Source organism: Semicossyphus pulcher, unplaced genomic scaffold (assembly GCF_022749685.1).
Source record: "Semicossyphus pulcher isolate SPU_LCO1_2020_fin unplaced genomic scaffold, fSemPul1.0.p SCAF_12, whole genome shotgun sequence".
Taxonomy (NCBI): Eukaryota; Metazoa; Chordata; class Actinopteri; order Labriformes; family Labridae; genus Semicossyphus; species Semicossyphus pulcher.
Genome location: NW_027211626.1, coordinates 4,328,086 through 4,340,551, shown reverse-complemented (window position 1 = coordinate 4,340,551; position 12,466 = coordinate 4,328,086). Strand labels below are relative to the sequence as shown.

The 12,466-nt window shown below is 39.6% G+C and overlaps 1 protein-coding gene across 1 annotated transcript; it reads right to left on the bottom strand.

The window, feature by feature from the left end:
• Positions 1–458: 458 nt before the first annotated feature.
• kcnk1b (potassium channel, subfamily K, member 1b) lies at positions 459–9,763 on the bottom strand. The gene is made up of 3 exons (XM_069659235.1): positions 9,288–9,763; positions 5,940–6,335; positions 459–3,128 (listed from the first exon to the last, which is right to left on the bottom strand). Exons 1-3 carry the CDS (start codon positions 9,640–9,642, stop codon positions 2,872–2,874), a joined length of 1,008 nt encoding a protein of 335 aa, XP_069515336.1. The 5' UTR covers positions 9,643–9,763; the 3' UTR covers positions 459–2,871.
• Positions 9,764–12,466: the final 2,703 nt, after the last annotated feature.

The window sequence follows — 12,466 nt, the reverse complement described above, 5'->3', positions numbered from 1 at the left end:
TCTTGTTAGCCTTCCTGGTTCTCTTCAACAGCCAACTATGTCCTCTCTTTTATAGTGCCACTTTCAATGAGTCTGAGGTGCAAATAATTCGTTCCTCTTAATCACTGGCTTGGATATGTCAACCTCAAACTTCAATTACTACTCTTTTATAATGGAACGATAATTTAGGTCTTACTTTTAAAAAATGCAACCACAGCTAATCGCATTCATTTCCATTTGTTCTGCTCCTCTTTTCCATTAACTCAAGAGGTGTGTTTGTACAAAAGCCTGGCTTCTTTTACACTTTAATGGTAAATACATATTATATAATCACGTGTTGCTGCAGGGAGGTTGCACTAACTGCTGTCAAAGCTCGACACCCATGGTGTCGACTGGATCAGCTCGTTTTGCTACTTTATGTACATTAGTGTATCTGGATAATTAATTTAACGGGATGAATGATTAATAAAAGACTCGGATGAAGCAATAATAAACCAACACTTTATTTAAGACACAGATTATTTACAGTTCATGGAATCACTTCTTTAGCTGATATGAATTTTACATAAAACCTTGATGCTCCATGGGAAAGCTGTTACAATATTGGTATCGTGACTCTAAAATGCTTAACAATGAAATAAATATGTAGAGAAACCTACAAGTCCAAATATTCCAACTGTTTTACTTTGTCAGCATGTATAAATAAAGTCAGTGTGCTTCCATTTGTAATCCTTGACACAACGTTTACTCCCTGAACAGAACTACTTAACCTGACAGCTCTCACCATCACGACGAGATGCGTGTGCGCGACAAACACTGAAGGGTCAAAGCGTCGACATCGATCAATCTATAAAACAGCGGAGGAGAAACCCCAACCTGGGAAAGTTCAAGTTCTTTTTTCTCAGCAGATAATATGAACATTATCGATGCTTCACAGTTCACACGAAGGCCTAGAATGGTGGGAATAAAATCAAATACAATCCCACAGATGTATAAAATACGACAAAAAAGATCAGCGAGGAACTCGACGTCAAAGCTGATTTTGCACGCGGTCATAACACCTTACCAAAGCTCACCTAAACCTGTCAGTACTACAATAACAGAGCCAGCAGGGCAGAGCTTTGTTCAGGCCTCGAATCTCACTGTAGCAAACGGCGTAAAAAAAACTTTACATTCAAGACTTCATGAAAGGCTGTGAATGATGCAGCGATGTAGCAAAGAAAGATGAGGTCAGTAATTAGGCTTCATACAGACGCTGAGAAAAAGCTAACACTCAGAACAAATGCACGTCTATCTATTAAATGTACAACACAGTATGTACGCAAATACAGTAAGTCTGCATGACAGCAGCTCTACAGTATGAGAGGACACACAGGAGAGGACGGATAATGGCATGAAATAAGAACTTTGCACAGAACATTTTCACTCCAGATAAAAAAATTGTTTAAAAATACACAGAAGAGTGCAATGTCATTGTCATACAAACTTGTCTTATTCCGATCATGAAGTTATCCTTGGTTGATGAGCAGAATAAAAATGGATGTGGTAGATAAGCAGAACTGGGGAGTTGCACTTGCACTCCTGCTGCTTGAATGTCGAGTTTCAAGTCTCCCTAATTCTTCTAGTACAGAGTTAACTTCACTACAAAGTTTTGTAAACCTTCCTCGTGTCATATTCAAAAATATACATTTCTACATTCAATTGATGTAAATTTCTGTTCATCATCTTGCCCTTTTCTTGCCTAAAGCAATCAAGCCTTACAGATCATCCAGTTAAGTATTAAAAATAGCTTCTGTTTTGACGGGGGAAATCTTTGGAACCACGTCCCTTTCCTTTCAGATTAATCCCAAACAGCATTTTTTCTCTGTCAGCCTCTGTCAGTACATGTGCAAACGGAGCTCCTTTCATTTACTGTGAAATGCGTCAGGGCGAGTCAGGCCTCTGTGGTTCCCTTTTGTAAGCTAGGCTAACCTCACATCCCCTTTTTCACACAGTCACAATAAGTTATAGTGCTTATCATCACACACGGACAACTTTGAAATAGCACTGCGATATGTTGAGAAAACACACACACACCTGCAGACAAATGTTTTCCCTCACAATGAAATGTGACAATGTGGAGTGCGACGAGAATAGTTTGCACCAGCGTAAAGATGAGCCAGAAATGCTACAAAACATTAAAACATTTCTTCTTTGCAGTTTCAAAAACAGGCCTGTTGTTGTCCAAACTTTTGTTTTGTCTCATATGTCGTACCTCCAGGATGTTTTCTTCTGAGCTTTGTCCATTCAGTGTTTTATGTTTTGGTTACATTCTGACTCATCTTTACCAGGTGTGTTCATTCTAGACGGCACTAAACTGTACATATAAAACATCTACCTGTTATGTACATTCCACATAGCTACCTGTCTAACTCTCTACCTATAAAGACAAATACATACTTATGTATTATTTTTTGAGACACTACAGAGAATTGTCCTACATTTCAGCTAGATTTAAGAGACCAATTACTTCCTAAAATGTTCCTACATATTATGTAATAAATAACACAGCTCATAAAGGAGCCAAGCTCCTGTGAGTCATTAATACAGCAGAAGGCGTTTTCTTTATCACTGGCTTTGTCTTTATAGTCACTGTTAAGATATTAATTTTCTCCCTTATTAATGCACATAAATTTAGTCTCTGCTGCGTAGCAATATTGTCAGTATTGTGGTTTGATGAAGGAGATTGTTTGCTTGTTCTGGTCTAGTTTTACGTCTAAAGTTTGCAGGAGTTTTGCAGAATGCCTACAGCTGAGAATTATAATCTCCTCATTGTGTCTACTTAAAGTCTTGTGCGCATTAGCCTCTACTGTCATATTTTCATCCTTCAATAGCTGCTCGCTGTGTCGATGTTTACTGGATCATGGGATCATCGTTGGGAGAGACCAGAGTCGGGACGCTCACAAACGGCTGGGGTTTTTCCTCGCAGTGGGCTGACGCTCGTTTGGACACGGTCGAGAAGGACAGGTGGTCGTGCTCCAAAATGGCGAGGCGGTCCTGCGGCTTCTCCTTCTTCAGGTAGAACATCTTCCTCAGCTGCTTCAGCTGCTGCAGCTCGCAGAAGGTCTCCAGCACCACCAGCATGACTATCAGACCCAGGATCAGGTAGACTAGAGACACACACACACAGGCAAGGAAAGGAAAAGGGTTACAAGAGGTAGGAGTGATGAGCGGCAGCTGGTAAAACACAAAATACACAGAAAAGATATACTGTGTATATTTTATGTAATAGTCTTTATATTTAGATTGTTTATTTTATTCTATTTAAGTTTCCTGAAGTAGGAGTGCTGCTCTGTGCTGCTTCCTGTTCTTCATTCTATTTCTATGTTTACTGTTATGCAACAAAAAACACTGAGACACATTCCTTGTGTGTGTAAACCTACTTGGCATAAACCCAGAGTCTTATCCTCTGATATCACTAAGTGACACCTCATCAAAAACGCACCATGGCCATTTATGATTTTAACCCTTAGAAGATTGTAACTGAGCTTTCCTCTAGATTTCAGTGTGTTTTTTTAGAAGTTAAATGATTCAAGGATTCAAAGGATTAAAAATAAGTTATTCTGTGCAATGAAAATCTTCTTCCACTGTGCCACAACCTGATCGCTCATCAACATAAAGGTAAGAATTAAAAACAAAAAGACTATGCAATGCTAACAAGAATAAAAGAATAAAGTAGAAAGACACAATATACACTATTTCTTCCTTATTGTTCCAAACCATGATGTTCAATATGATCGGACACAAGGGGGCAGTGTTTAAAAGGACAGAGCGAGAGCTTTGTTGGACGGTGAAAAAGACAATGCAGGAAACCCCTCCAACATATCAGTTGATCAGAGACAGCTGCAAACACACCTGACTTCCACCGGTCACATGCAATCCACTTTTGGCGTAACATGAAACCACCCTGAAACCCCCGAGACACAAAGGATGTGACCGAAAGCTGCACAAATACTTTATGAGCACTATTTCCATTCATATTGTGAATAGTACAGGTATCATAGCATTATCAGGACACGTTGAATTTGTTTTTCTGAAAAGGCAGCTGTTTAAAATAGTTCTGAAATCCTTGAAAAGCCAAGTATTAAATGTGCAGGAAATTACACGCTTTCCCGTATAATTGCAATTTAGCAATATTCTTTTCATAATGCAAAACAAACTCCACACGCACAGTCCTAATCCCTCAAAGCAAATCACAAAAGCAGCGACGGCTCATCAACAAAGCCGTTGCAAAATCAAGACAAGTGTGAACACTTCAGCAAATCAGACAAACTGTTCATTATTTGTGGCAAACGGTGTTCAGCTCTTCTACTCCAATCTGTCCTCTGTGATAGTGCTGATGTCACTTCCGATAAAGAGGCGTGATTTTTCACAGAGGAAGCTGCACAAATGTGTCTGATGTTATTTGCACAAACAAACACTCTTGTCACAGCCTCTCTCCTCCTACAGACTGACACATTGTGCCTACTGAATGACGTCTCTCTGCCTGCTGCGCACCACGGCACGCAAACACGTGCTCTACATTCATGCACACTCACAGCGTGTCAATACTGCATGAATTAGACTTTTTCAAACCTGATTTTAGTCACCATTAGGCAGCAAGCTGCACAACCACTCAGAGAATGCAATCAATGCCTTGCTGCTCTCCATTAGACCATGGCTCAATGTTTTACACTGTAACACAGCTTGGTGTTTTACCTGACAGTTTAATTAATAAGCCTTCAAACAAACAGCAAATAGGGTGTCAAAATCGTGCCTTATCAGCAGCACACAGCAGCTTAAAAATATCCAAAGTGTGAAAAAGGCTGCACTGACAACTTTTGCAGATGAACAAGTTTTGCAAGTTTTGGCAGTGAAAAGTTTCCAGTAGGAGAAATTTCTATGACCCCTGTGTGAGCAGGGCAGGTTATTTTTAACCTCTAATGTTTGAATAAGAGAATTATTGATCAGATATAGAACATAGGCTGTTGGAGTTTTGTAATAGCAGCCTATTTCTAATCAATAGTGATGATTCTGACTGTATTTGTGAGGGCAGTTAATCTATAAATCCTATTTTCTTCAAATACAAAAGTGTTTTAATGTTTAGTGCATAACTGATTTGTTAATTTAATGCAAGTGAAGGCGAGATAAAGCTGCTACCTCCTTTTACAAGCTGGATCTGAAACTGTTTTATATCCGTACATAAGTCTCATGGGAACAAAGTGTATCATCAATCAATCAATCAAATTTTATTTGTATAGCGCCAAATCATAACCACGTATAACCATATCATGTATTTATAACTATGAAGCATTTTCACCTTTTGCACAAGGGGCTTTTTACATACATATTCTCTTTAGAGGTCAAAAAGTTCACCCAGCTGATTATGTCACACTTGAGTTAAGTCAAAGTTCACCATCATAAAACCTGCAATGTGCGATATTCTCACATCAGTTAATCATTACAGATTAATTCTGAGAAACTGGGACTATAAACTTAAACAAACTGACACCATCACTCGGCTGCATGCTACACAGTGTGGCACGATGTTAAATATAGCTTTTATGGGTGTGTGTTTTTTGACTGTATTGCTTTATAGCTCGTATAATAAAATAAATGTTGCTCTTTCAGTGCAAACAAAGCAAGCAGTAATATCCTGGAGAGTAATACATAGAACAGGATGCGTTGCAGTTTATGAGAACGGTCCTGCAAAGGGAAACAGTGGGTCTATAAATAATACGGCAGTGTGCCAGTCGTCTCGTCTTTCAAATACACTGGGTATATACTTGATTTATGCTGATTTTTTAACTGTACTTTGAAATGGGCTCTATTCATAAAGGTTTATTATTATAATGCTTCACAAAGTACTAATAAACTTCTCAATAAAGTTAAAAATAGCATCAAAAATACAGCTTGCTGAGGAGAAAGCTACCAACACTCACCAGTGATGGCCACTTTGTAGAGCTCCCTGAACCTCTGATTGCTGGCCTCTCCAGGTACGTAGTCTCCCAGGCCGATGGTGCTGAGAGAAATGAAGCAGAAGTAGAAGGACTCCAGGAAGTTCCAGTTCTCCTCCAGCGCAGAGAAGATGGCGGCGGGGATGAGGAAGAAGCACGAGACGGCCACGAAGGCGAGCAGAGTGGCGTGAACGATGGCCACCAGGGGCTTCGATATGCCCCATTGCTGATGCACGTACATGACCGGCCTCCGCGTGCTGTACACCATGATCCTTTGCACCACCGCGGTGAGGAAGAGGAGGGTGAAGGGGATGCCGATCACAGAGTAGATAATGCAGAAGGCCTTCCCGCCGTCGGACAGAGGTGCTGTGTGACCATATCCTGCAGGAAACAAGGATAGAAAAATGTTGCAATTACAAAATCTACAGGTGGAACATTTTCTATTAAGGTTTCATGTGTCTTAACATACAATAACTGACTTTAATATCCACCTTTATGCGTTTATACTATTTATTATTGTTTTGCTTACTCTGTACACCTCACTTTGAGGAAGTAAAACTTAACACGCTTCAGAATGCTCTTATCTGGGACTCCAGACTCCAAAACAAATCTGTGCTTTGTTCCAGAGCATGAGACGCTAATTTTAAGAGATGACACCTATCCTCACTAAATGGAGCAAGATTGAAAGTGTCACAGTATATAAATATCTTGGAACTTGGCTTGGCAAACTGAGGCAAAAGCTCAGGTTTTATGCACAGAAACAGATCCAGGACAAGTGTGGCTAAAGCACTATTTCTATTCATTCAAGATCATTGTGATTTAATGTACAGACATGCTGCTGCTTCCACTCTCATATTCCTTGACTAACTCTACCTTTAGACTCATTACCCGAGATCCCTATGCCACTCTCACCTCACAGCTAGAAGGTCCCTAGTTTGAGTCCTGGCTCAGACAAAGTGGGCCTCTATGTGTGGAGTGTGCATGTTCTCCCTGTGCATGCATGGGTTCCCTTAGGGTACTCCGGCTTCCTCCCACAGTCCAAAAACATGCTCGTTAGGTTTATTGGGTTCAATGGGGTGATCAGTCCAGGCCAGGGTGTATCCCGCCTCTTTCCCAATGACAGCTGGGATAAGCTCCAGCCACCCCCCTATATAGATAAGCCATATAGATGATGGATGGAAGGATGGATAATAAAGTTGGTTGGTCTTCTCTGCTGCAGAGGTGTGATTGTATATTTTATAAATCTTAAACTAGACCTTTACCACCCTGTACATCTATGCTGAACTGGACCACTTGACCTCACCAAACACTCTCTAATATATGTCTCATGCTTTAAGTCCCCAGGTTTACTCTGAACTTTTAAAACTCACCCTTAATTTGTGCTCCAAACATGGAATTATTCCCAACACACTTAAGATCAGCACTCTCATTTCTAGTGAACAATTCAAGACGATAACCTCGGGCTTTCACCCGGTATCCTCCTTTTTTAACTTGTTTTAATTGTGCTTTTTTGTATCTCGACATCATTGCAAATAAGGGACACTTCACTGATTTTCTATGATTTAATAAAGGTTTGAAATTAAACGAGAGACTTAGTTTTTTAGTTGCCACAGAATCACACCTGGCACTATCAGGTCACGTATGAAGTTACAGGCAGGTGGGGGAGGATAATTTAGAACACCCCTGAAGTTATGTCAGGCTTTTCCGCAGGAGGTATTGCGGTCAAAATGTAACATGCCCTCGTGAGGTGTACCTAACAGTTAGAGTAAAAAATACCACCAACAACAAGATTGTGCAAATGAGGAACTAGCAGCAGGTCTGCTTGTGGTGTGTAAAAACCCCCAGCATCCACTTTCAAGTTCTGCTTGGTATTAATAACATGCAATGCAGCTACGTCTGTTAAGAATAAGATCATTGTAAGGCTGCACACTGGTTACCACCCTTCATTATTATGGTATTAAAGTTAATGCCATCATGGTGTCTGATACTGTATTTTGTAACTAGTGCGTGTGTTGTAATCACCCAACCGTCAACAGCATTTGCTTGATCTGTAATAATAAGTACAGGGAAATAATTCTGACAGTGATGTCAGCAATTCCAGTTGAGTCCGTCCCTGTTAAACCATCAGCAAACTTTTGTTAAGACTTCAAGACCTAAAGAAGAGTTTTGCACAACCAAGCAGCCACTGCTCTACAAGGTAATCGTGTATGTTGTAACATCAGATAACAGATAATCTTGGTTAGACTTAAGTTCTTCGGGGAACCTGACTGAAAAGCCATATTCTTCTGCGAGATAACATGTCTCTGTGCACTACGTCAAACTGCCATAATGCCATAAGTCAAAACACACAAAACAATTTGTTTAACGAGTTTGCCTCAATTAGAATATGTTACTGCCTGCAGGGAAAGGGAGGCTGTGATGTTTACGTAGTTGTCTCAAGTTTGTGTTGTTCAGTCCCCGGCAGAGACTATACTGCGAGGGTCTGCTTCTGTGAAAAATAAGGCTATATTGGCTGTGCTAATGACTGCAAGGCAGTGCTCACTTCACAATAATATAGTTCCCTTCATAAGCATTCATCACCCTTGAAATTTTCCACATGTTTTCATGTCGCAACTGCGATTTCATTGGGGTTATTTGTGGGGAAGGGGAGTGTTACATGGTATTTAAAAAACTGACAAATAAAAATATGAGCTTAGAATGCTTTGCTGTGAAACTCCCAACTAAGATACAGGTACAACAGATTGGTTTCATGTTCACTTTTTGCATCCAACATACTTCTGCTTTTTGGGCGCACCTGTTTGTTAACCAAACGGTAAAAAGCCTAAGAAAAATCTGTTTGAATTCCAGGTTGTAACACTGTAAAATGAGGAAAAGTCCAAACAAGACACTTCAACTGCCAGGACGAATGTTGTCATACAGCCTTAGATTGTGTAAATAACAAGAGTTGCGATAAAGGGTAAATTTAAAAGAAAATACATGAGGACAAAGCCACAAAAAGAAGCCTGATGGCCTTGTGTAAATCTTTGGGTAATGGGTGTTACAAAGTGATGAAGGAAGGGACCTTAAATATGCATTAAGCGCCAACAAGGCAGCTTTTTGTTTCCATTAGGTCATAGCTTTGTGTGGCCTAGTAGTGGCCCAGGTAAGTAATACAAGACAAAAAGGATGTTTTGATGAAATGATGAAGGCCAAAACGGAGCTCACTTATCCCTAAAGCTGGTTACAAATATATACAGTATACAGGCTATTCTATGTTATGGTGGACACCTGATCTACTGCAGCATCACCTACACTGTTCAGCCCATGAGCCTACTTGGGGTAACCGACTCTTACCTGTGGTGGACAGCACGGTGCTCGCGAAAAACAGGGCAGAGGTGAAGTCCCAGTTCCAGTTAGCAGAGGCGTTATTGAGGATGGAAACCCCATAATTACTGGCCTCCAGGGCTTTCTTGAGAAACCGCTCCAGACGCTCCTCGGACAGACAGTCATTTTCCTGAAGGAACTGTTTTTTAATGGCCCTCAGCTCCTGGCGAAGCTGGTCCTCATATGGCAGCTCGACCGAAGAAAAGACGACAGCGCCGAATATGAGATAAAGGATGTACCCCAAGACTAGAGATGCAAAATACCACGTCGATTTGTGACTCTGTATCAACCGCACACACGAATTGCTTGCTAGAGACTGAAGCATTCTCACCCGGTTTTACGATACCTGTTTATATGAATATAACAACAATCTAACGTTAATAATTTAACCGCCTCCTGTCTTAAATGACCGAAATATCCTACTGAGAGAGATGTTGTTAACGACAAAGCAGCTCTTCCCCCACTGCGAAACCTGCTGTGGCACTTGTGGCGTTCAAGTGCATTAGTACATATGAAAACTATACAATGAGAGAACATCATTTTGACTAGAGAGATCCTTCATATGAAAGGATGCACGAAGCTTTGGTCATTAGTGACTTCTATAGAAAACAAGTAATGACGTAAGACGACTCTAAAGAAAAATGTCCTTAAGTTCATAGCAGCACGCGCAACATTGCTTTATTCCTCTTTCTCTCTTCCGCCCTCTAAGGCTACAAAAACAGCTTGATAACTTTTAATATATAAAATACACAATTTTTGCAACTCTAGAATTTAAATCAATATAGAATATAGAAAATGATCTATATTTATTCCCAAAAAACACAAGGTTAAACGCTCCTGAATCTATAGTGGTCGTATTTCCGAGCTTTAAACGACACTTGAAGGCATCAGATGATGTGGAGGCGACAACGGCCGTGTGACGTAAGAACTTCCCCTTCTCTCCTCCCAGGTAGTCGGGCGCGTGGAGTGTGGCTATTTACATCTTTCAGTTTCAATTCACAACCATCGAAAAACACGTCATGGGGCCATTGCCTCTGTGTCCACGCCTGTTACTTTGTTACTTAATCGTATGATGGAAGATGAGACGCTCCTATACGAATAACACTACGCAGGTTCAGTGCAGAGCAATTTGGGGCGTGGAGAGGTTTGTTAGTGGCTTCAGGAGGAACCGGCCTAGCAAGCTACAGATTAAAGAAAATATGTAATTTATTAATATTAACTTTTGAAAATGAATAATATAATAGAAGTACTAATATGGGGATTTCTGGTATGATGGTGTTCTTTTATGTTATTCGTCTCATTCAAGTGTCAAGTATTGATCGTCATACACAATTATACAAAGTACAACTTATAAGGATTTTTAGGTTAACTATCTCCAGAAACGATCCAACAAATAAATAATTTATTAAACAAAAAATTGTCAAACTAGACAATAAATAGGCTATAATAATTGAATGGAAAGTGAATATACACATAAATAGAATGAACTGAAAATGAAATGGAGTTTAAAAAAAAATGAAAGACCATATATGGCCAGTAGTTTCCAAAAAAATGAAACCAAAAACGGTGCAATACGAGAAGTGGTGAAGACATCAGTATGAATGTAGGAATGCATGGAAGGTGTCCTGGTGAAAAGTTATACATATGTTTAGAATGTCCTGAGGAGAGAAACTCTTCCTCCTCCTCTGTGTTTTGGCCCTCAGGCGGCAGTAGCACCTCCCTGACAGCAGCAGTGATGATATAAATAATGTCACACCATCTTGAAGAAAATGATCTCTGATCATAAATTACAAATTGGCTTTATTGGTGTCATGCAGGAATTCATTTCTGGTATAATTTAAGGTGCTGTGTCTATAATTGAATAAAGGTCAAATAAGGTCACAGTTCTGACCTTATTGTACTTCATGTTCCCCTATAAAAATAGAAAATACACGTACGTCTCTGATGATACAGTTTTATGTTTCTGTTGTTATTGTATTTGTATTGATTTAATTTAAAGTGGTTTTGACTCTTGTCTTGCGCAAACTTAAACAAACCCGAGAATAAGGAACCTAAATCCTAGTATTTTAAGCAGACTCTAAGCATTATCAGGTTAACTCGCTGATTTATTTATGACATATGTGTAAAACATATTTGTAACATAACTTCAACCCAGTTCGATAACCAAGAGTGCAACTGTCAGAAGAATCAAGACCACCAGGGGCCCCCAGAACCCCTAAAATGCATATTCTCCTACTCCATTAACTCATCTGAGGGCTCCTGTTCAAGTGTTGGCCTTCTTTAATATATATTTGTATTTAATCTGATTACTACATAGCAAACCTTGGTTAATGTGATGTTACAACATAGAAATACTGCATACCTCATATACGGTATAAGACAGGGGGTATTCATAATTTCCAAGCAGCTCATTTTTTCCCCAATGGTTTAACTGGCTCTAAACTACTGCAAACCTATTCAACTGTTGAACATGGGCTGAATTTGGCCCTTTAATGATCTCAGTTTGGCCCTTTTGAACATTTAGCACAGAAATACCTACTTTTATTAGATAGGTATTTCAGTGCTAACTTAACTAAATTAAAGTTTTACTGAAACAGACTTTTTATGCAGCAAGAATTATGAAGAGGAGAGTCAAACTGAAGGAAATATGTCTTAAATGCAACCATATGTACATTTAAAGAACAATATTTATGATTTTGGGAGAACTTAATTAAGCAGGCTAGCACATCCATTATTTATGGATGTAAAAGCAGTGTATTTAGAAGAATAAAAAGATGTTAAATGCAAAATTTTGTTTATTTTAATCACAACCTACTTCACTACACTACTTTAAGATCAGTTGTAAGCCTATTGGCACTTCTTTCATATTTGGCCCTTAAAAATGCAATTGAATAGGCCTAAACTATGGCTGCACTCTTGTAAGCAAACTCTCATTCATCATCGCAGACAGGCGCTGCTCGACATGACTCTGCCCCCCTGACATCATGTCATATTGGGCCCCAATACTGTAGTGTTGTTTGAAGCAATACTGTACTCACGATGGTGAAGGCCCGCCCGAAATTATTAACTGCAGACTAGGTGGACACGAATAATTAACTGAAATAATCTCAGCAGTCATTTGTAGCAGATTCCCACTGCACCCTATAGCA